Source organism: Tetrao urogallus (genome assembly GCF_951394365.1).
Source record: "Tetrao urogallus genome assembly, chromosome: 1".
NCBI lineage: Eukaryota > Metazoa > Chordata > Aves > Galliformes > Phasianidae > Tetrao > Tetrao urogallus.
This window is the reverse complement of record NC_136813.1, coordinates 105,184,635-105,209,799: the sequence shown is the minus strand read 5'-3', so window position 1 is coordinate 105,209,799 and position 25,165 is coordinate 105,184,635. Positions and strand designations below refer to the sequence as shown.

Sequence of the window (25,165 nt, the reverse complement as noted above, 5' to 3'; positions counted from 1 at the left end):
TTTTCTCTCTGCTTTGCTTTTGAGAAAAAAAAAAAATTAAGAATTAAAAAACTGGTGTACAGTTATTTTTTGTTTCTCTGTTAGCCCTCAGTTAGTTTGAGGGCTCCTGGACTCAGAAGCAGATAGCTGAAGCAACTTGGTTGTGCTCCCCTCATCAACAAGCAGAGCAGGTTGGAATGGAAGACTGAATGAATCATTGGTGGTGTCTAATCTGGGCTACTAAGGAGTATATATAGTATATATATATATATATATGTAGTAGAAATGAAAGCTCACTGTGCTACCTGCACAACGATATCCGTACCCATTCAGGGCAAAGCAGAAGCTAACACCACAAACGTGAGTCACTCCAAAATACTCATGCAGCAGAAAATTTAAGTGATTTAGGGAATCTTAAATATATCTTTAAAAAAATAAGGTACAGAATCCTAAGGGATTAGGCCTTAAACATTGTGTCTTTGTAACTGAAATGAGAGGATAAACCGCAAAGTTCTCTGCACATTTTTCAAAACAGTGGTTAATAGCCCAATTTTCATCTTCTGAACAGTTTTCAAGCTACTATTCTTTCCTGCAAAATGACTGCAAAAGAAAAAATACAAAAAGTCTTAATTAACATTACTTTTTTAGTTACCTGTTTAATGAGAGTGTCACCAACTTTGCGAGGTAATCCTGCAATGTACACCTTAGTTTCTAAGAAACTGTGTGATTGCTTAAAGAGAGTTCCTGGGCTGTTAATATTCATCACTGCTTCTTTAGCTATTTTTACGCTGATGCTGTTTTCTAGCTCTTCAACTGATATCTAGAATGAAATGAAAATATTTAAATAGGCACACACCAGCAAGTAGTATATTTCTAAATGCTAATTATATATACCTGTATGAAGTATTATTTGTATATCTCTAAATATCTGGCTTGTAAAATAGTGTTAATGCATTCAGTACTTCATAGCATATTTAAACTTGGATCATCACAGCTGTCCATATCCATGACATCCCATAGAAAGATGATCTTTTAGAATGCCTACACAGCTGATTAGTTTACTTCATGCTCTATAGAGTTTGCAAGATGCTGACTTCTACAATTGTACAATTTCTACATTTGGCATACAGCTCTCCATTTCACTGTAAGCTGATACAGAGGATGGAGTGAGTGAGATAGAACACAAACAGAAGAGGTTCAGCACCTGCTCCTGCTATTGTTAGGCATCAAAGTAGAATTTTAATCTCAAGCAAGTTGAACTGAATTGAAACAGGTCTATGCAGAATTCTAGGTTCTCTTCTCTCACTCCCTAAAAACAAATTTGTCTTGATAATACGGTGTCAATTACAGATGGTGAGCAAGCTCTTTCATCTTGGCTGTGCGAGCTTGAAGAACAAGCTGGACTTCTGGTTTACTGAAAGTAAATTTTGCTTTCTAGGCAAAGTGTCTTATTACTGTGCAGTTCACTCTGCAATCACACTTTCTAATAATCTACTGCTTCCTTTTTCATGACTGCAAAGAATTCCTGTGTTGCTAGCTAGTGTTAATTCTCTCTTTATCAATGATGATAAACAGGTGCCAGAAATTCCCTGAGGAAGGGGATCCCTGCACATTTCATGGTTAATTTTTTTAAATCTGTGATTTGGAAGCGTCATTCTAAGCCTCCAGAATTGTTGCTTAGATTCTGCATATGGTATAGTTCCATTAGGGGATTAAAGGAAGGGAAAGACAGGTAAATCCAACTTACAATATGCCACAGGCCATCATTAATGGCTTTTCCTCCACTGGTAACTTTTGTTCCAAATTCATTCTTGAATTGAATTTCAATCTTTCCATCACGAAGAGCAAGCAAAATCCATGCTGTATTGTCAAGGGATTCTGCATATAGTATAACTCCTTCTGAATCGTATGTCCGGAAATCAAATTCTGCTGAAAATCTGAATTATGAAGAAATTTTTTTTTTTATTAAGACAGGAATACTGAAGTACTGAAGAGCCTAGGAAAACCTGTTAGTAAGTAAGTTAATAGATAGTCACCTTTTGGTAATTCTGTTTCTGAGCATTTGTGATAATTGCATCCTATTAGACAAAGGCAGAATCTAATGTTGTTTATCTAAATCCAGGGAAAACTTTAGCAACTGATTCCTGGAGCTAGGATTTGAAAAAGCTTTTGTTCAGTCACTAAAACTCATAAGAGCATTGCATGTGAAGGACATCACATCCTGTTTATTAAGACGATAGAGGCAATATCTCTACTGCACTGCACGGAAATACGATGTAGGGAAAAATAAGTGATCTACAGTGTAATTTAGTAAAATGGGTTTGCCAAGTGCTGTCCTACAATTATAAGTTAGCAATTTGTCTTTTATGTACCCCTCTCTAATTTGAGGACTTGTTGTCTTTGTCTTCGTAGCTAAACATACACATAGCAAAATTACAATTTACATATATAGGACAGGCTAGAGCGGGAAAGAGAGTACAAAAATAGTTCACACCTCCCAGAACTTCTGGGCCAGACAGAACAGATTAAGAATGAGAGGAGAAAACAAAGCATAGAGAAATAAGGATTTGCTGAAGACAACAAATTTGAGTGATTTAGAACTTAGGTCATTTTAATTCCCAGTCTTGTTCTTTGTCCACTAGATGTCAGTCTCTTGCGCAGACCCACAGAAAAGCTTTCTGTATTTACAGAGGCTACTAAGATAGTTTCAAACATTTATCTTCTTAGGAAGGTCTTCCAGGAAAGCATTACTACCAGGTCAACTTGGAAAAATGGCAGAGGAAAAAAAGAGGAAAAATTTCTCAATATTTATGTCTTTCTGTATGGTTCTGAGGCTCTGGGGATCATCAGCTTAACTGTTACTTCTCTGTTACTCTGAAATTGTTCAGTAAGTCAAGAAACACTGCAATTTTGGCTGCCACTATGAAGAAGTCCAAGGGTAATACAGAGGTCACTATCTTTGTCAATTGCTCTAACAGCAATAAAGGAAATCATGTAGGTGGTGATTCAGACAAGGTATTGTGCTTTATCAGTGTCCTCAGAAAGCTGTGAAAGGAAGCACGGGGTTGGACCAGCCCTAGCCTGATTTTATTGAAATAGCAGCAGCAACAAACTTAAAGCCATTGCCATATATGAGAACAGAAGCTATAAATTAACTCTTTTTCCTATAATATTTGAATTTTATTTGAGGATTCTAATTGACTTCTTGTATCTCTGTCACTGTCTCCAACCTTTCCTAACCCCTGCTCTTTCTTTCAAGGGAAAAGTAAGCTTCTGTCACAAAGATACACCACTTTTTTTTTCCTCTCTTGTGCACAAACCAATAGGACTTAGTGCCTATTATACCCTCAACGCCAGTGGTTCACATCTGCCCTAGCTCTGCACTGTTTCCTGTTTGGTACTCAGCTGCTACTGGCTCTACCTGCTTCTGAGGCGTCTGGAAGAAAATTGCTGGCCTTTTAGTTTTGCCACATCAGACAGTTTCTGTTTATATATTGGATGAGGTGTCTCAAGGACACAGTACAATCATTAAGAGATGCTGTGAAACAACTCCAGGCACATTACTCTTGCCTGTCCATTTTCAAATGACTCCACGCTCCCTTAAGTGACTGTACATGCAGGAGCTTGAGTTTATCTATTCTCCATAGAAGGGTATCCTAACCCATGGGGAGAAGGTGATGTAACTTCTGCACACAGTCCACTCTACATCCTCAGAAAATTAAGGGAAACGTCTGTGCTTTCCAGGCATACTTTTATCAATGGCAAATGCTTACCTGGTGACATTTGGCAATTTAAACTTTAAGTACAGAACAGGAATCCCTGTAAATTGCTCTGCCAGGTAAAGCAGCTCGTAATTCCTTTCTAGGTTCAGTGGGATACACACAGGAACAGACTGAAAGTAATAGAAAAGAAAAAAACTGTTAACTTTGTATTGTGAAATTCCATTAAGCAAATTCTATTGTTTCCTGTTAGGCTCCTTTTTGTTGTTGTTTGTTTAAGCAATGGACGACTTCAATGACTTTTTTTTAAACTTGAATATCTATACATAAATTGATAACTCTCCTTTTTTTTTGTTTGTTTGTTTTGTTTTGTTTTGTTTGTTTGTTTGTTTAGAATGGCCTCTGGCCTTAAGTTGCACCAGGAGGTGTTCAGGCTGGATTTTAGGAAAAACTTTTCTGAAAGAGTGGTAATCCACTGGAATGGGCTGCCCAGGGTGGTGGTTGAGTCACAGTCTTTGGTGGTGTCCAAGAAATGTATTAAAGAACATAGTTTAGTGAGCAACACTGGTGGTAGGTGGAAGGTTTGAGTAGATTATCTCAGGTCTTTTCCAACCTTAATAATTCTATGATTCTATAAATGTCCATTTATTTAAGCTGCTGAAAGATAGCTTGAAAAAGTTCTAGTGGACTGCAACTATTTAAATATTCATTATTTTAATCAAGATTGCTCATCTTCCATCATGTCATTTTCTGTCACCAGGGACCTATGACATCCATCTGCTAGAGCCCAGACAAATTCCATTATTAAAGCTGTGTGGAATCTAAACATAATCAGGTGTTAGAAGCGAAGGAGGTCAGAGCTGTGACTTGAGCAGATTTAAAAATAAATAAGTGAAGATCACCTTCTCTTTATCAATACCAGTATACAACTATTCATAACTGAACAACTTCCAGTACAACTAGAATAATTTGCCTGGAATAAAAAGAAGCAAATTACAGGTAAATACAGTACCAGATTGGTACAAAATATTTCTGTCTGTCTGTTCACTGAATGTAGTTATTTTATTTCAGTTCTGGAAGGGGATGTTGATGCAATCAGCAACACACTTCACTTCCTGCTAGAACAGCATTGAATTAATATTTCTGAGAACTGTTAATGGGATCAGGAAGGTCCTGAGACAGAATATTCTCAGGAAATGTGTAAAAGAAGAGTTCTATGTGTTTGTGGGAACTAAAAGTCCATTAACAATATGCAAAGCTGGGATTAATCCTAGTTCTCTAGCCAAAGTCAAATATGAGTAATCACAGTCAGATAGCTGCAGCCACAATGAGGAGGGAAAAATCAAAATCAACGTCAAAATCAGCAGCACCTAATTTTTCAGATATTCAGCTACTTAAACTTTTAAACAGGCTTCTGCACATAGGAATTACATGTGGTGCAGATTTAAACTAGTAAAATAATGAACAAACAAATGTAAACTACCCTTTCCAGGCACTGTTGGCTTCTTTGTGTTCTGGAACTGTGATTGTACAAGTAAAATAATATGTTCAGTTTTCTCTTGAAAGTAAAGCACTTAGAATGTCTTCTGGTAGAGGGAGTAAGTTCTGCATTGAAGAAAGGTGGGAAGATATGCGGAATGTACTTTAGAGCACAGATACATTGACTAGTAGGAGCCTAAAAATCAATTTGCTATGAAGGTATCCCTCAAAACACACTGTGTATCTTTTGTATGATGGCAGTATATAGAATAGAAGTGACAAGAATGTGTGTGAAGGGCTCTTCTTGAAGATATTCATTTGGTAAACAGCTGAATACAGTTACTAAACTCTAGTGCATTCATGACACAGCAGTTTCATTAAATGTACAAGTGTGATTAATTTTATGGCTATTCCATTTCACATTTGCCAATATAACTAGTTCTTGGACTGCCTATATTCTCAACTGATTAAACTATTTTTTTCAATTTCAAGGCCTGAAACTAGTTTCCAAATAGACAAATAATCACTTCCAAACAGCTGTACTGAACACGTAATGAAGCCAGAAGATACTCTTCTCCTTTGATGAAAAAGGAAAAAGAAATGTAGTGACTCCCAATGTTGTTCAGATATTAAATTTTAGCAAGTACAAACAAGTTCTAACGTATACAAGCTAGTGCTTGTGCCAGACCTCATTCCTATGGCTTAGGTCCAGTTTTGTTGTATTTTGTTAGAGGTGTTGTTGCTTTTTTCTTTTTTCTTAGCAGTTATCTGCACTCACCTCATAAAACAAGTCTCAGCCTGTATGAATTTTTCAAAACATACAAAGAACGATTCACGATAAAAGCCTCGTACTGAGATTCTCAAGAGTTCCAAATTTTCTTCTACTAATAAGTGTAAATTTTCTAACTGAGCAACAACAGACCATTCTTGCTGTGAGAGGCTTCTTCAATTGGCAAGTATTACTACATCCTTTTTCTTAAGCTGTTGCAGATGAAAACTGTGGAAAACAGTCCAGCTTTTGTTTTTTCGATCCAAACAGGATCTTGCAGTAATTCCGCAAGAGTGAGTGAAAACTTTTGTGCAGTCTAAGAAAAACCTGGAAACATGTGGGCAAGTGGAATATTCTGGCTCTGAGTAAGCTGAACAGAAATTATTTGTATGATAGGAGAAAGCTGGGATCTATTTTGGAGGCAGCAAAAAATAAAGAAGACTGGCGAAGGCTAGCTTCTCTTGACAAGGTTTGTGTAAATGAGTATGCATGAACGGAATGGCATCCAAACACTTTACTGGGTCTGCTTTGTGAGTCAAACCATAGCTCAAAGTCATGAGCAATTTTTCAGCAATTTTGAATTGGTTCTCAAATAGCTTATTATTATTTTTTGAAGCTAACTCATCCTGTCGCCAACAGATATCCAACTTTGTGATTTTCCACATGGAATTTTATGCAGTGCAGTTTTACCTCACAGTTCTTCATGTCCTTAGAGAGCTTGAACCCTTTCTTGCCATCGCAATAGCAGCTATAACTTCCTGGAGAGTTTACACAAAGTTGAGCACAAGTATTTTCAGCGCATTCATCAATATCTACAAGAGATGGAAGCAAGAGTTTTTAAGATTTTTCATTGAACAGACTGAAAACAAATGTTAAATTATTGGAGTGACAGACGAGTTCTCCAGCATAAAATGAATCCAACAGGTGACTACCACTAAGCTAAATTAATGCTAACGGATGTTCCCTGTGTAAAATTTTGAATCCAGAATTACCTGCTGCATGTTTAAAACCTAGCAATATCATAAGGGCCTCGTACTCAGAGCTGGGGAAAATTTTGTCTGATTTGTGAGGCAGTAAGAATTTGAAATGCAAGGTGGTTGCATTAGCACAGGAGACCTCAATAAATCACTACTGTTGCAGTAGAAATGCTATTCTGGGTCAGACTTCTTCCTTTTCCTACGGATATAATCAAAATTTAGAGTGTTAGAAGTATATATGGCAACTAAAGGAACATGTTTTATTCACATAAGACCAAAATCATTTCAAAGCAAAATATCTGTTAAAATGACATACAGCAATCTCAGCTGATGACAGTTGATGACTACAGCTTTTTGGATTGTTCAAGTTCTAATTGATCTCAGGTACATAGCTGCAGAAAATGTTGCATAGCAGACTTCTGCTTCTCTCTTCAAATCTCTTCAAATGCCTTACAAATCCAAAATCTCACATAAGTAAATAGAAGAAGTTGTTAATACAGAAATATAGTACTGGATGTTGCCATGAATTGATCTGACGTAGCTTCTTGCAAATGCTTTTGTGTTGCAGCGTCATAACTTGAATTATTCTTATATAATGACTGTATAAATTCACTTGTGACCATGCAATCATGCCTGAAATTGCAGTCTTCAGAGAACAGTTGCCAGTGTTAAGAATTTTCACTGCTTGGATTTGAGAAAGCTGTCCTATTAAAATGTGTTACTCTGAATGTACAAATACACAAACAAGCAAACTCCTGAAACTGTAAACTATAAACGTTCTGCGTGAGTAAGATATGAGGGTGGGTTGAAATGCTTAAAAGTTTATTTTGGAGCCTTATTCATACTTATTTCCACATATGCCTCAGAGAAAATAGTCACAAATTATTCATGCAGCAGAATTTAGTCAGTTGTTAAGAAGTATTTTGCTGATGCAGAACTGAAATTTGACCCTTCCATCTCCTTCATCTACAGTTAGATCGCTTCTCCTTTGTTTGGCATATGTACTCCTTCCCAGTTGGAAATCATTAAACTATTTATGGTCTTGATGGCTGTTGTCTATCCCAATAGATTGCAAGCTCAGCTTGGTAAAAGGGGTTCTACTGTGAAAGTCATTTCCTAATAATTTCCAGTGACTGGCAATCTCAAGTCTATTTAAAACTGACAACAAACCCATTGATTACAATGTCAAACTGGTTCTGTTGCTGGTTGTTTTTTCTAATTTTATCAAACATACCAATGAGGCAATGACAAATTCCAAACAGAATCTACACATACTATGCACTGGGTAAGAATAATGCTTTATCTATATTTTCCTATCAGCTTGCTTTGGAAAAACAAATTTCATTCTTATTATGATCACTTGTGGATCAGAAGAGGGTGAGAAATCTGCCTAGGCCTGAGCACATGGAGAAGAGAAGGTAAAAAAAAAACCCTATATCCTGCCTTGCAGTGAAGATATGAAAGGAAATACAAAATTCAACATGTCCTGAGAGGAATGCAAGTAAAGAGATTCCGAGAAGCAACTTTTCTCAAGGCCTTTCAGAGAAACATGACTCTGTAGAGATGCTTTAGGAGGCATTGTTCCCTGTGGAAGATTCTTTACCCCTTCCAGCATGTGAACAACAGCCAATACAAACACATAAAACTATGAGCACTGGCTAGCCAGTAGCAATACAGTAAATCAGAGTATTGAATTCTCTGAAAGCAGTAGTTCATTTTGAATGTATTCCTCAGGCCCAGAGCCTGCAGACAAACATAAGTTTATGAACATATTATGAAAGCTTATTGCACACTGCTTGAGAGATGAATTTCTATCTTAAATCAATTACTCAGAGACTTGCAATAGTCTTGGGGAGATGTAAATTTCCATTGCCAAAATGAACCTAATGCTCATGAGTAAGGTCTCCCTCCAGAGAGTATGATCTGAACAGGAGGACAGCAAGCTTCATGCATAGTTATGAAAGTCACCTTCCCCATCAGCTGCTCTGGAATCCCTTATCAGTCCAAATAGCAGAATCTCTCCATGCAGAGTTAATTGTCCTGTTATAGAAATGCTGAATCAGGAGAGGATTAGGTTTTTTGGAGGTTTTTTAATCGCTTTAAAATTATCCTTTTCTTCTTCTGAGTTGTATTCAACGTTTTTGCATGCTTGTTTGAGCTATTTCAAGGGCTTCCCACAGATCCATCCAAATGATAGTTCCAGATCATAAAATAGTCATCAGAAGCTCCTCAGACAAACTCATGGATCTGTTGCAGCATCCTGGGTTCATGCAGCTGCTTTCAGTGGAAGATTGAATAAGTTGCTTTTGCTGAGTTGCTGAGACTTAAAATCAGCCATGAAGGATTTGCAAACCATGCCCTAGAAGAGAGCTGTTCTATATACTGCTAGAGAAACATAATAATTTCCCCAGAGCATGGATGTGGATAAGCAGGGTTTTGTATGCGTTAAACAATTCATGAGGGAAGGGGAAGGCCTTATTCCTTGTCTCAGATTTTCAGAACAGGTGCTAGGGAGAACTAATATCTGAAATGCAGCAATACTCTGTCCTGTTTGATTAACTGGCTTATTCACTTCCTTAGGAGAAGTTCCCTATTCAGAGAAGGTAAAATAATATGAAGATAGGCACACAAAATAATTAGGTAGTTCTTTAAAATGTGGTTTCAACATGAGAAGAATATAAATTGGAATCTAAAATGGTATGATTTTTATTGAAAAAAGACTGGATTGTACAGATTTCTTCCTCCGATGATGTCTTGCAAAAGGTGGGAATGAGGAACTGTAGCAAAATTCTCCTAGGAACTGGTGGAAAAAAATCTCTTCCTCATTATGGTAACAGTCATCATCAATATAAGTGTGTATAAATGAATGCAAACCTTATTTTTTAGCAAATGTAATTGGATTTGATCACCTACATGCAACATGACAGCAAAAAAAATAATGCCATTTAGTCTTTTTGGAAGGCTACATTTCTGTACATTTGGTGACTCATTTTATGTCATTATAACTATGTCTAAAAGCTTATTATCAGCACTGTTAGCAGTTCCATACAGGAGGTAAATCTTTGCTGTTTTTATGTTCTCATCTTGCAGCCTTCAGGGATCACTGTATTCAAAAGACAAATAACACTTCAATTCGATTTGATGCAATCCACATATCTGAAGAGAGTAGTGAAAGGGGTGACAATTAGATAAACTACCATGAGTTCTCATTCCAGTGCATGTAGCTCAAAAAGGGGCATAAAACTGTCAGTTAAGTTTTAATCCCACAGTAACTAGATAAAGAGCAGATGTCTGAATATGTAACCATTACCACAATGAAAAACTTTGTCACAAGAATGCTGCATGGAGCAAAAGATTCGTAACCAGCAATAAACTGCTTTTCTTTCCTTTTGAGCAATAAAATAGAGCTAGCATTCGAAATAAAAATCGATCACTGACGTTATTTTTTGTATGTGGCAGAAATTTTTCCTTCATAGTAAAACTCTAAAAGCTCATATCCTTCTTTTATATCTGAAATCGAATTTCTGATATTTGTAATGAACCGAAATTTTAACAGAGTGAAATACATTGTAGAACAAGTTTGCAAATACTTTCAATGCTTGAAATAGTTATTATTTCATGATGGTTTTGGAAGAGTGGCTTCTTGCCATTTTACCACAAGTAATCAACACTTTTCAACTTTGTTGTAATTGTTACAGAAATTTGTCTTGTGTTTCTTTCTTCTGTCTTTACATTTCAGAAAAGAGGGAAGAGTCTCTTGATGCAGGTCCTTTTTTTCCCCCACAATTCTTTTTCTGGACGTAGAAAAGTATTTTTCATTTTAAATATTGGGTATTTTATACAACTGTCGTGTTATCACATCCAGCCTACAATGGAGATGAATTCACTCTTATGCTGTTAGTTTTCAACATAACTACAGACCTCAAGGAGGGATTAGACAGTTGAATTTAATGTTAAATTTCATTGACCCCAGTGAAAAGCCCTTTAATGTAATTTAAATTTAAAGACATATAAAAAGAGACTCAGTCCCTGGCCAGGAGGGCTGAATAAAACTAAACAACCTATTAGACAGATAAAGAAAAACTTTTCAGCATTTTGGTACCAACAGATTAAGCTTTGTTTTCATTTCTTTTTATTTATTCTGTCAAATATTTCTGTCTCAACTGGTAAGGAGCTGATGAATGAGAACTTTTAATTGCTTCTCCTATAACCTCTCTCAAGTTAGACACATGTATTAAACTGACAAATGTGAAATATTCCATCTTCACAACTATAATAGTGCTTAGAAACAGGATACAAGACACCCTAGTAATGTCCAGATCCTAAATGCATTGCACCAAGTTATCCAGAAGAAATCTGTTATTTGGTTTGAGAGCTTGGACAGAAAGTCCTTTTTACAGTGACCATGAACTGACAAAATCATCTGGCATTACAGGAGAACACACAAGAATATGCTGGATACCCTAAGATTCCAGAGCAAGTCACTGAAATTGTGCACAGTGCCTGCAGTATAGCTTGGACCCCTGAAAGAACAAACAAGTGAGTAACTCCATAGTAATCAATATATCATATAAGAGATGCTGGAATTTGTATAGCAGTAGATTCAAAAATGGAAAGAAATGGGGGAATATGAGAGGGAAGGAGAGGGAGGAAGGGAAGTCCTACCTTCACAGTTCTTGGAAGTTGAATTATATGTGTAGCCTTCTGCACATTCACATTCATATTTACCCAGGGTATTCTTACAGACAGCTGTCCCACAGATGTTTGGATGTAATGCACATTCATTTATATCTAGAAATACAAACAAGTTATTAAAAATAAGTCACTCTTCTGCATATCATTTTTTCTTAACTTGGTCCAAAACTGTAAGAGCTCGGTGAGGCTGGCAAACTGTCTCTTGCTAGTTAGGTTTTCTGTGCTTTTATAGCAGTCTATAACTATAGCAGTAAAGACTTCCAGAGGTCCCTAGAAGGCAATTTCTGCATACTCTCAGTGAAAAATGAATTCTCTGCCTGTCTACCTTTAAACTCTTCTCACATGTCTAGTGGAAAACAGGAAAAGAGAAACATATCTAAGAATGCAGTAAGAGAAATAGTCTGTGGATTTCCTATAAACTAAGTTACACTGCATAACAATACCCCGTCTTTTATAAAACATCCAGAAAGACAAGAAATAATCCTATCCATTTCTGACATGTCACAATCTTCTTTTAATTGTCTATGCTGACAGATTTTCAAGTTGCTCCCTGTCTCTTCATCCCTCAAATCATTTCAGGGTTTATCTTCTGTGTTGTTTCCTATTTTTCAATGTCAATGTAACAACTGGACACAACATATAGTATAAATCTAACTAAATGTCTTGTAGATAGAAAAATATCCAATCCCTGGTAGCATTTTAATTCCCACCTGTATGTGCAAGGATCATTGTAGTTTTCCCCATGGTTTTGTAGTAGCTGCACTGGGGAGAACTGATTCTGTTACCTGCCTGGGAGGATTCAGAACATTTTGAAGTCATAGCTGTCCAAAATACAGGCTACTTTTTGAGAGTTATCTTGTGCATTTTAAATTCCTTGGTGTATAATTTTGAAGATGGATGTAATTAAACACTTAAATCCAGTTTTTAAATGACCTAACTAGTACTGTGATTAGTTTTCAAGTTATTTTTCAATCTGACAGTCTTTGAATGATCAACACCCAGATCTGTACTTACATCACTACTGAAGATAGAGTAGAACTCCAGTCTAATAATAATTAGTTTAATAATAATAACTCAGTCTAATAATAATCTTCACTAAGAAATCTTTTTTGAGATTTTTTTCTTTTAATTGTTTGGTTATTTTACTTTGCTACTCATTGATTCCAGTGTCAGATAACTAAAAATAACTTGTTCTTTTTAAACCAACCATTGTGTTACAATAAAACCTTTGCAAAGAGTCAGTTACGTCATTGATCCAAATTGTTAAAGTATGTTCATATATTTTTAGCTCCAATATGTGTTTTAAAAGATTTTTTCAACATCATTCCAAGAACTGCAGAGATTCTAAGTAGCTTACCTGTCTTCCCTACTTGATATAACAGAATTTTTTTTTTTTTTCTGGTATTTGCAGATGCATTACTAACTCTCAAATATATTTACACTAAAAGTAGAAACAGTGGCAGACAACCCTTAGGTCTGGCCTCTTGAATTATTTAACATTATCTGAAATGGTTGGCGTGGTTCAGAAATAAAATATGTGATATGAAAATGAAATGAGGTTGCTTTTTTTTTTTTTTTTTTGAAGTAAGATTTGATAATTATTTTAATATATAGACTTCATCTGGAGTGGAATGAAATGCATAGGTCATGGTCAATAATAAATTGACAACCACTATCCATGTATGGGGAAAAAATTATGCTGGGTGAGTGAAAGACAAATGTTTCTCTTCATGTACAGCATTTTCAGTTTCATTAACAGTTTATTCTCTAATGAACATACAAACTCCCAAAAGAAGACAGCAAATTTGGAGTGACTCAGCCTAAACCAATGTTTGCCAGATAGGAATTGCATGATAACAATGTTAGCTGGTTGCAACACTTTACGTTTCTGTTTCAACAAGCTTAAAGGAGATATGAAACTGGTTAGTGACTAAAACTTTCTTTGAACCTTAGTTGGTTCAATATCTTCTTTCCTTGATCTTGTTCACTAAACAGTTGTCCAAATGTTCTTTTATAGCAGTGTAAGGTAGGAAGTAGGATGAGCAGCCTGGTTGAAGTAGGCCTGCATCTTCCAGTGGCAATGCAAGCTTCTGCTGATTTAGAGCATTTACGGAACTACTTGGCTAAATTATTTTCCCTGCAGTCAATAGATAATAAGCAATGGATTGTTATGTAGTGACACTCTCCTTAAGCCTTATTTCCTACCTCTGCAATCTCGTTTATTTGAATGCATGAAGTAGCCATCCTCACATAAACAACGGTAGCTTCCAGGCAAATTAGAACAGCGTTGGCTACAACCTCCATTGAAGTCTTCACATTCATTTATATCTAGAACGAAAACAAAATAAAAATCATTGCTCAGGGAAAAGCAACCACAGACAACAGTGTGCATGTAGGTATACTTCAAGATCTGATACTATTCAGCACTAGTAGAACTATAACCGTATTCCTAAGAACTAATATTGTAATGACATTAAAGATTATACCTTCTTCACAATTCTCTCCTTGCCATCCTGGTTTACAGATGCATGTATATCTGGCTTGTCCATCTATGCAATCCTTATATCCATCTCTATGGCATGGCAGAGGGCTACACTGGTTTGAAATTTCTGCAGGATGAAAACATTAGAATTACATGTTATTAGAGGATATTTCCCTCAAGGATCAGCTTAATCTTTCCTTTCGTCTTCCACAGCTACCTTTTACCTTTCAATAAATAGGGAGAGGCTTGATGAGTAAGATCAGATATTGACACAAAACTCTTGTTATTAATTCTGTCAGCCAGAATCTGCAAGTGAAAAAAATCTAAAGCCACCAGTATTCTTCATCAGACAGAAAACAACTAGAAAACAAGTGATTCACTAAACCACAATAATCCTTGCAGATTGTGACCAAAGTCTTGACACTATTTTTTTTTAGTATTAGTGACATATTTAACCCTTTAAAGAACAATGCTCTGTCTCATTACGTTGACACAAATTTCTATAGAAATTCCTAATTTTCAACAAGTACCCCAGAATAAAATTCAAGGGCTCAGTTTCTCTGTTCAAGAAACTGCATTGTGTTCATAGACAGACTTACAGCTATGTGTTCATAGAGTTTGTTTCGGCTGCCCAAGCCTTGTATGTAGACTGGATACATAAGGTTTAATACTGTCACCTGTCACAAATATTAACTTCAATGGAAAAAAAAAAATAGATTGGAAAAATCAACTGAAGATTCTTTATATATGCTGGCAAGACTGCAAGAGGCAAGGCTCAAAATACATAGTTGGGACAGAGAACACAAGGCTCACTGTCTTTTTGCTATGCCCAAAATACATAAATTCTTCAAATTTTTTTCCATGATTTTCCTAATTTTTATCAGAATAATATGTAAAGTGTCCTTATATTTATTTCTCTTAAGTCTGTCGGTACTCTTATGGATTATTTATCACTAAACCCACAGAAGTCACACATACACTGTTTCTTCTTAAAAAATATGTTTTTGTACATATTTTAGGATGTTATTTCATGTTTTCTAAAAAGAAAATAAATATGAAAAAGGGTATTATAAAAGAAAGGTAGAATGAAGACAGGATTTTGGGATGCTCAGATTGAAAAAAAAAAAAAAAGCTGGAAAGGCAAGTAATCTTGCAGAATGAAACTCGCTGTGATTCTGTGCCAGAGACCTGACTGAATTTCTTTATGTTGAGGCCCACAAAAGAGTAAGTTTAAAGTTCTGTAAGACAGTTTAAAAAAAACTGTTAGTATATTTGTCAATTAAATTTACTTAATATTTCAATTCTGCTGCAAGCAAATCCCAAACCTCAGAGGCCAGACAAGGTCCAAAACCGTACAACATCTCTAGAATAGCTACTCTATAGCACTTAATACTCATGTCGTGGACCAAAGGACTCCAGTTTCAGGTAAGATTGGCAGAAGAAATTGCAAAGAATAAATAAAAGGAATGGGGCTGATACATGACTCTGTCACAGCAGTTTCCTGTGGTAAAAAAAAAAAAAAAAAAAGTTGTAAAACTACCTACGTTTTTTTTCTCTTGCTTGCTAATTTCTGCTTTTGTAGGTCAAGGAACAAGTGTGTGAACCAGGCTTGGAACAAGCAAAGAGTTTTATAAATGACGGATGTGGGAGGTACCCTGGAAGTGTGCAACTGCAGAAAAAAACTGAGTATGAATGCTTCTGAGCAGAAAGTGATGATGGCATGTGAGTGAGTCTGACCTTACAGAAGATGGGTTATGTTATGTTATGTTGTCAGTGCAAAATATACATAGATGGAATAAGATGAATTAAGTAAATAAATGGGAAGAGAACTGGGGATGTTAATATATTTAAAAAAAAAAAAAGTTGATCTGGACGTACTCAGCCTTCATTGAAAAGATAGGTGGCAAGAAACATGCTGGTACCTCTATCCTCTCCCACTTTAAGTCTTTGGTATCCAGAAGATGCGCCACAGTGAGCAGAATAAGTGTAAACATTGGGATTTTCTAAGCCTTTATTTTCAAAAGCAGTTAAGTATGCAACTATGTGATACAGTTTAGGAACTTCAAATTACTTTAAAATTGTTTGCATTGTTATTTTTATTCTTTTATTTCCTATCTTGAGATTCACACTAGTTACTGTATTGTTCTAAAGTAATTGTTATAATTAATTTTTTTCTGATTAGGAAAATTGGATTTTTCATTTTGACACTATCAAAACAATTTGGATAATTAAATAAATAAACACAAAACTTTTAAAATGAAAAAATGCTTGATATTCAGTATCATAAGATGCATGAGTCAATGAAAATACATTTTTAAAAAAAATGTCATAGTCTTAATGGGAATTAATTATTCTGTTTTCTCAGCAGTATTTCCTTTTCAGAAATGCTCTGCATAAAGTCCCTTGAACAGTATAGCCTTTGAACCACTTGCAAAGGTTATGCTAACTCTCTTAACTTGTCCTTTCTCCCATTGACTGACCAACAGCAGTAACACGTTTTTCTTCAGTATTATGAATCCAAATGGAGAAATACAATAACAAGTTAACTAGTTGCTTTCATGGGATAATACAGAAACACTGTTCACTCACACAACTCTGCTGAATTCTTTCCTCCCAGAACCTCTAATGAGTGAGAAAGTGTGACATCAATGGGAGTACATTTTAGTTTACGACAGCAGGCACGTTGGCTACGTGATCTGGAAAATATGTTCATCCATGACCATGTATAGTGTCATTATTAAGGATTTTTCTCACCTTCTTTTGCTTTCCGTGACAAAAACAGGGACAGATGATCAAGAATAAGAAAATTTCTCTGATGCATCTAGGCTGTAAAAGTTTAATAAATTCAGAGATATTTCTACATTGACGAGTTGGGAATGAGCTACAGATGTTTCCTGTGAATTTACTAGAAAAAATACAGTTCACACTGGCATTATGAATGTATGGGCATAGAAAACTACACATTGGAGCAGCATCACAAACTCTTTACTTTGTGGCCTTCCTGTATCTGAAGTAAATATCTAGATCCAGCTTATGTTTGAATTTTTCAGTTGGTGGCATTATACCCTTCAACAAGGGCTACAGTGTAACCATGGGCCAAAGAGTAGTATAAAGGCAAATTTGCCAGGTGGCCTCTTTGCTCAATTCACTAAACAGGATCTGCTGGAAGGGCTGAGTCAAGTACAGTTACTAAAGATAAGGCAGAGTACTGAGGCCATACTAGGGAATGTTGGTGAGCTGACACAGCACACGCTTCTATGCTTCTGGAAAGTCTGCCTTCCACTTTGCAGTTTGATTCTTTTCTGCTATGCTTTGTAAAAATTAAAAACAGTCACTTACTCTGCAAACGCTCTCACCTAAATTTCTTGTCAATTTCTTTTCCCAGATAATTGTTTGCTGGAGTTAAATAGAGATTTGTGTATTTTTCTGCCAAGAACAACTGTTTCCTAGACATGCACGTTTGTGCGTTCCAGTGTAAGTGCAGTAGGTAAAGCATCCAGCAGCAGCACTTACCATTGACACATGCCCTCAGATCAGCTGGAGAATCTGGAGTCACTGCAGTAACCCTGAAAACTCCTGCTCGATAGGAGGCAAGGCAGCCTGCAAATGCAAATCCACACATAGGATACAAACACTCATTTAGACTGAAATTACAACAGCTTCTACATGGCATCTTCAAAGACTCTCTTCTCACAGTTTGAAACAAGTTAGAAAACTTGTCTGGGCATATTAAAGACAGCTGATCACAGACCAACCTTCTTAGTGCCTTTGCTGGGATCTGAGCACATCAAACTGCCAAAGAGCTACTATGCATTATAATAAGCATGCAAATCTTTTAGTGCTGTGAGCAGAATAACAAAACTAACATTATCCAAATAGCAAGGGTAGTGAATGACACACTAGAGTTGCTCAGGTTTCTTGTACTTACTTAAATACTTGGGGTAAAAATACTCCTGCACAAAGAAAAGAAAAACCAAGGGTAAGAAAAACTGAAGGTAGACAGAATTACAGCAAAACATACTGAAAATGTTCAAAATATATTTGTCTTATGACTATAAAAGAAGCAAAAAAGAAAATCACTTGGATTCTTACATATTAAACTTGGCATGTATTCTATTATTTAGGGTATGATAGCATATTATTTTGTAACAAAGGACTCAGTGGAGAGAAGGTTAAGATTCTGCACTGAATTTGACAATTTTGAAGTGAAGGCAATGACAGTGAATTGGATGTGATAATAAATTGGAGGTCAAATTGAAAATCTAAAAATTTTTTTCTTAGAATAGGAGGATCTTGCCCAATATTTTTACTAGAGACAAAGAAGCTTCCTTTTTTTATCTTCAGATAAAGAAGGGAAATAAAAAAAAAGTAAATACAACAACAACAAAACAAAAACAAAAACCCCCAAAACACCACAACATGGAATAGGTTGAATATTTTACAGGAACTTCATTCCAAATAAAGTGAAGTCTTATTAAACTAGATTTTTTTTTTTTAAATAAACAACTGATTACTGAAACAATTTAATTTTTTTTACTTAAATATCAACAAACAGTATCTCCAAATATATGCAGTGTTATCAAAGACAGAACGTAGGACTAATATATGGCTTGCAAAACAGGAATTCATCTTAATCACATTTTCTGTACATAATGACCCCTTTACAGGATGAAACTGACTACAATATTCCTAATGCTAAATACTGTGGGGTGGGAATGAGCTGAGGAACAGTTATCTCCACTAGGAAAAAAGCTCATAGTTCAATCCCTTCATTAAAAGACTTGCACTGCCATGCGTTCTCTGTGTAAAATTTTAATTGAAGCTAACAGGCTTTCCCCACATGGAATGCTTGCAGACAACTGTGGTCTAAAACTGGTGATCCATACCTAAAATCAAAATAATATCTACTCAACTATTCTCTTTGCTTATATGTCGTTTAGTATTAATTGATTCTATACGCAGGAGACTTTCAGCCCAGTTCTTGGTCTGCAATGTTTGAGAGGTTTTTTTTAAGCTTTGCAATGTGAATTCTATGTACTTCTAGAATCCCACTGCAAAGAACTACTATTTATCTCACAGATATTCCTCACATACTTACAGTTTCAGGATTATTTTCAAAGATTTCTCTGGCTTCTTCCTTGTTGCATAATTCTTCAACACACTCTCTTTCTAAATTTCCCTTCTTACTTTCTTCCATAAAAGAATTTGCTCGACGTTTCCTCACCAGGAACTCAGAGGCATACTGGTGGGATAAAACTTTGTAGAAACAAAGGAGCTCTATTATTTATTTTTAACTGCTGAAATATGAGATAAACATGAGATTCCCTTACAAAAGTCTGAATTAAGAGATTACTCATGAAGTGGCTGTTTCCTACGATTTAGGCACAAACATTCCAGGATTCTGTTCTTGGTACATGTCCTAAAAAAATCCCAAGTCACCACAAAAAACTTATGCAATGCTGTGTGTCTGAAGCACAACTTAAATGTTATATTCAGTCTTTTTTTTAAGCTATGATGTTGTAAATGAGATATGTGACTGATAAATGGAAAAATGCTCTCAAGACTTTTCTATTACCTGTTTCCTTGACCTAGAAGTAAATATTCTGATCCTATATGCGTGATCAAAAATGTATTTTAAAGAAATCAGGCTACCTGTTATATGTAATTAACACAAAGTCATTGTAGTTTTTCAGAATCACAAAGAATATGACAAAGTAAAAGATAATGACATTCAAAAAAATATCAAGGCTGACAACCTGAAACTACATTCACATTTGACACAGGTAAAACAGAATCCTACTTAGCTTTTTTATTTCAAATTGATCATGTTGTGAGTCATTCCTAATTTTCACATATCTTATTGTTGCTATTTTATTGACACTTAGACAATTGGCAAAGAAATGAGTTGTGAAATTGTATTACAATAAAAAGATATGCATTTGGTCCAGTGTTCTTTGCAGAGCACACAATATTATGGGGAAAAAGACTAAATTAGACTGCCTCATTGATTTTATCTTTGGACATACCTTGTGATTAAGATAAAAATGGATGAGCATAATAGCAAGAACTCCAGCTCACAGGGTTAAAGAGCATGGCTGACAGATGCTAACTAGACAGCATGGCACTTCTGCACCTTCCCTTCTTTTACCAGCTTTTACACAAGCTTTTACACAAGTCTGACTAGCGTAACTGTCAGAGGGCACCTACTGTGCAAACCAGATACAGTGTACTTAAATATTCATCACTAGTCCGTGAAGATCAATTTAACAGACGTAGTCAATTCAGTGTTGTTTATGAGTTTATAATACCTCAAACACAGAGCACTTTTGTAGTCACCTGTCAGAGAACGGCCTCCCAAAGCACTAAGAGAGGAAAAACTTAAAAGGCTTTTTAGGAAGAATAGCTAATGATACACAGAACTTGAAGACAGAATGATTTTCAAGTGACAGATCTAACTTAAAGCCATAGCATCCTGAACACAAAACTCTCAATCAAGTGATGGCAAACACAGTTGAAGCACTCTGGAGAACTTCAACATGGACAGTAACCTGATGAAACCTTTATGTTATAGCATCCTAAATGTATTTGACATGGAATAAGACTGTAGCCTCAAATTGATTTCTTTGGTGTATTTGATAAGACTAATCCTTATGGTATGGTATGTAGGAACTGCTAAATCACAGCCTGAACCTCTGATTGATCATCTGAGGCAAGTATTGAGTCAGCCCAGGGAGCACAGGTGAAGGCAATTCAGCTGGGTGACTGGAAGGGGTGGAGCCTGGCTGCACCTCTCTTAGACCCCATTTAAGGGCTGACTGTGAGGGGGAGGGTTCTTTTTCTAGAGATTGCTCCCTTTGAAGTTTTCTTGCAAGCCTAGGACGTGGGTGAGCATTTCATTTATTTTCAATTATCCCTTTCTACTGTGATAAACTTTCTAGTTATATGATCTGTAGATGCCAGCCTAGTCACACCACTCTGTGTATTTGTTGTTTATACAGTATGGCAATAGGTAAAGCTTTCTGAGAAGGCAGATAGATCTACTGTAGCATACTTCTAAAGCTCAGAAGCACATCCTTGTCTTAGCAAGTAACTAGCAAGTTGCTCAGAAATGCAAGGAGGAGAGGACGGCTTATGCCCTGAGTATCTGAGTAGGCATCGGCCTGGTTTTGGAGGATTCATTTCTTCTTACATACATTATCTATGAGTTAGTCTTATTGGAGACTGGAAAGATCTCTGTAAGGTGGAGACTGATCCACAACAGTAACGAGGCCAGGACTTCAGTACAAAGCTCTGCTACATGTGATTATTCTGATAGAAAAGAGCTTTCATTGGTATATGCTACCATGAAAAGCTAAGTAAGTGTGCAAGCAGAAAAACTCTTGCCAATTTTGTTTATTGTTAGCACCAGTGTAAGCTTGCTGACACAGCTCTGGGGCAGAGGCTCTGTGGTGAAGATGAGGCCTAATTCATTGCTGACTTTAAATGTTCTTGTTTCGACCATCATTCTCATTTCAACACACGTTTTCAATAAATAATGTGCAATAAAATTACAAGTACAGTGCTTTGGAGAACATGACCCCAGATATAAAACTACCTGCTTTGAATACAGTGGGGTAGTGGAAATGGGCATATTATTTTACAGTAAGTAGTTCAGCCTTCATTTGTACTTCTCTAAGCTTTTAAGTTTAATTAAGATGCCTTAGTGCAAATTTCTTATTGAAAATATTTCAATTCACATGTACAGACTTAGTAGTGTATTTACTTAACTGTTTTTTCCTTACAAGGATCATGACAGGATTTTTATTAGGAAAAAAAAAAATCCTCCCTGTTGTTGCTTCCAGTTTGATTACAGGAAACTCCAGTGAACTCCTGACCCTGCCAAACCAGTAGTTAACCCTTAAGGAACTCAGTGTATTTTATTTAAATATCTTTGAAGCCTCTTGGAAATCCAGGCTACAGTTTCAACCAACAGGCTCTGCACACACACACTGTAGTGTCTAGTTATCAAATGCATGTTTAAAAGCAATACTCTTGATAAAAAAAATGAAAAAAAATGAGGAGAGGATAAGATTGAGTGGTTACTTAAAGCTAATTTGTAGTGCACAGACAGCCACAAACCTGCCTTAAGTGGGCTAGTTAAGCACAGCTTAGAGCTGCTTATCGAATACCCTGGTTGTGGAAAGCTGTTGTAGCCTACTACTGCTATCAGAGGAACTTCACAGACCCAATACAATGAATAAAAACTAAAACTGATGACACTCTAGATAGTGGAATTGCCTTATTTGTACAGTTGCTGTATTGCAGTCAGCTCCATAATTCCTAGAGTCTTTAGAAAAGCACATCAGTGACATAAGCTTTAAGCAACCAATAAATTAAAGTCAACTAACTGCTAATGTTTGTCTGATCTGTCTTGCCCAAAACTTATACATCCTTACGCTGCACAACAGGAACATTTATAAAGCTTGCAATTAGTCCAGCACTGCTCACTGCTGTATGTTATTACAGATTAGCCATTTGTGTAAAAAAAGAATAGTGTACATATGAGGCCTGCTCCTATCTTATTCTGATATATCTTATTCTGGCCCACGATGTCAGAGGCAGATGTTGGTGCTATAGCAGTAGAGGCTGAACCTTCTCATCAGTATTCCATCCTATATTGTTGCTGTGCAACAGACAGCAGCAGATGTCCAGTCTGACAAAACGACATCTGACATGGAAGTGTGTATGAAGCAGAAGTGTGTGTCAATGAATTTCTCCCTGTGGGAAAAATGGCACCCACTAGCATTCATCAACACTTGCTAAGTGTTTAGGGAGACCAAACAGTGGATGTCAGGTAGTAGGTGGTGCATTGCAGCAGTGGGCAAAGTGACAGTGGGTCACCTCCACTGGTGTGGATGTTTAAAAGTGGGGCATGCATGCTCTTGTTCATCACTGGCGAAAATGTATAGCTACGGTGGTGCCTGTGTTGAAAAAGAGTGTTTTGTAGCTGAGAATTTGTTCTATCAAATAGCATTACTGTGTTCTTTGTTGTCATTTTAATACAAATAAGTAGGAAGCATTATTTTTGGAATAGTATTTTGAAATAAAGTATATAAATTCAGTATCCGAAGAGAGGCTATAAGAAAGAAGGGAACAAACTCTTTATCAGGGTCTGTTGTGATGGCACAATGCTAAATGGTTTCAAACTAAGAGGGGAGATTTAGAGTGGATATAAGGAAAAAGTGTTTCACAATAAGGGTGGTGAGGCACTGGAACAGGTTGCCTAAAGAGGTGGTGGATGTCCCATCCCTGGCGACACTCAAGGTGAGGTTGGGTGGAGCTCTGAGCACCCTGATCTAGCTGTGGATTCATTGCAGGGAAGTTGGGCTAGATGGCCTTAAAGGATCCCTTCCAACTCAAATCATTCTATGGACGTGTTACAAAAGCAGGAGAAAGGGAGATATCAAAAAATGCCTATTTTTAGGGCCAGTTCAAACTTAATTTCTAAAATGAATTTTCATTTCTCTATACTATTCTCCTTCTAGTCTGAATCCCTGCCATTCAAACAGAAGTTTGATTAGTAAACATTAGTTTTCTCTTCTGCCCGTTTAATCATTAGTAAGACACGTCAGAAGCACGCTTGCTTTGAGCCCTAATTCTAGTTGCCCCAGATACACAACCGTATCTAAGAGGTCCAAGCGCTAGGTGAGGAGAGGCTCTGAGCCCCAGCGCTGGATTCTGGTCACCATCCTGCGGCCCCGCAGCCCTCGCCGTATCTGTGGACCGCGACTCCGAGAGCACAGCTCCCATCCGGAGGGCCCCGTCTCTCGGGTCAGCCCTCTCCCCGCCGCCCGCGCCCCCCGCCCCACTCACAGGTCGCGGCCTCCGCCAGAGCGATGGCCACCGCCAGGCCGGCGAGTAGCGGCACGCACCGCCCGCCCTGCGGCCTCATCGCTGCCGGCGGGGAGCGGACGCGGCGCCGGGACTGCGCGACGGCTCCTCTGCGGGGCGGCGGGGCCGGGCGAGCCTCTGGGAGCGGGAGGGAGGGGCGGCGGGGCGGGGGGGGGGAGGATGGGCCGAGGCCGACGACCGTGCCCGGCCCGAGCGTCAGCAGGGCGCCGGGGGCAGCGCCGCGGCGACGATCGCCGTCTGCGCCCGGCTCAGGGAGCGCGGCGAGCGGGCGGGCTCGGCGGGACGCATCGCCGGGAACTGCCGGGCGGCGAGGCTTCTTCTAGGCAGGAGCGGGCCGAGAGACGCCCGCGCAGAAGGGCACATCGCCACCCGGCCTGCCGCTTTCGGGTCCTCCCGCGTGGGCGACGAGGCGCAGAGAGCCGGCGGCACCTCTTCGCTGCTGATCGGTCGGCCCGCCGCGGGCGGTGCGGAGCGTCGCGCTCCTATTGGCCGACCGCCGGCCTGTCTCTCCTCCCCGGCGCGGCTCTGCCCTCCTCCGCGTTTCTCGGTCTGCGAGAATTTTGTCCTATATCCCCGCCCGTTGGCGGTAACCTGGGGTTACCGGCCTGGTTACGCGTCCCTACCGATGGGGGCTTCCACCAATAGGCGGTCTGGCGTTAGCGGCCGCTGGGCACGTGACCCCGGCGCGGCGGGGCGGACTGCAGCCGCCCCCGCAGCAGCGCACCGTCCCGCCCGGCCCGCCTAGGCCGCACCGCCGTGTCACGATTGTTGGTAAGTGTGGGGCCGGGAGGGTCTGTGAGACTCGGTTGGGATGTGTATGAGCTTAATGCATTACTGCATTAACTCTTGTTTAAGAGCAAGCGAGGTGTTATGTGACCCAAAGTCCCGTTTCGTGATCCAAAGGTACCAGCAAGCCCAGCGCTGTTCCTGCTTGTACTTTGTGTGCCTGCTGGCTACGCTGAAGCTTTGGCTGAAATGATGGTATTCAGGCTTGCGTGAAGCATGTCTCCGTCACTGTTCAGTTGCTTGGCTGGCTGTTCAAAACATAATGCAGCTCAAGTAGAGCTCTTTGTTTTTATTGATAAACTTCAAACAAGTCGGACAAGGAGACCTGACAGCAGTCTTTCAGTATCTGAAGAGGGATTATGAGAAACGAGAGAGCGCGCTTTAGCAG

At 38.0% G+C, this 25,165-nt stretch overlaps 1 protein-coding gene across 1 annotated transcript in view; it reads right to left on the bottom strand.

Moving 5' to 3' along the window:
- Positions 1-24,031, bottom strand: part of PROS1 (protein S) — a gene marked incomplete at both ends in the record, with an annotated part of 29,557 nt that extends 5,526 nt beyond the window's left edge. Inside the window, 11 exons of the mRNA XM_079537570.1 lie at positions 632-799; positions 1,727-1,916; positions 3,753-3,871; positions 6,637-6,758; positions 11,589-11,714; positions 13,824-13,946; positions 14,105-14,227; positions 17,614-17,700; positions 18,029-18,053; positions 19,199-19,356; positions 23,953-24,031. Of these exons, the coding sequence (XP_079393696.1) occupies positions 632-799; positions 1,727-1,916; positions 3,753-3,871; positions 6,637-6,758; positions 11,589-11,714; positions 13,824-13,946; positions 14,105-14,227; positions 17,614-17,700; positions 18,029-18,053; positions 19,199-19,356; positions 23,953-24,031 (1,320 nt within the window). The remainder of the gene's footprint in view (positions 1-631; positions 800-1,726; positions 1,917-3,752; positions 3,872-6,636; positions 6,759-11,588; positions 11,715-13,823; positions 13,947-14,104; positions 14,228-17,613; positions 17,701-18,028; positions 18,054-19,198; positions 19,357-23,952) is intronic.
- Positions 24,032-25,165: the final 1,134 nt, after the last annotated feature.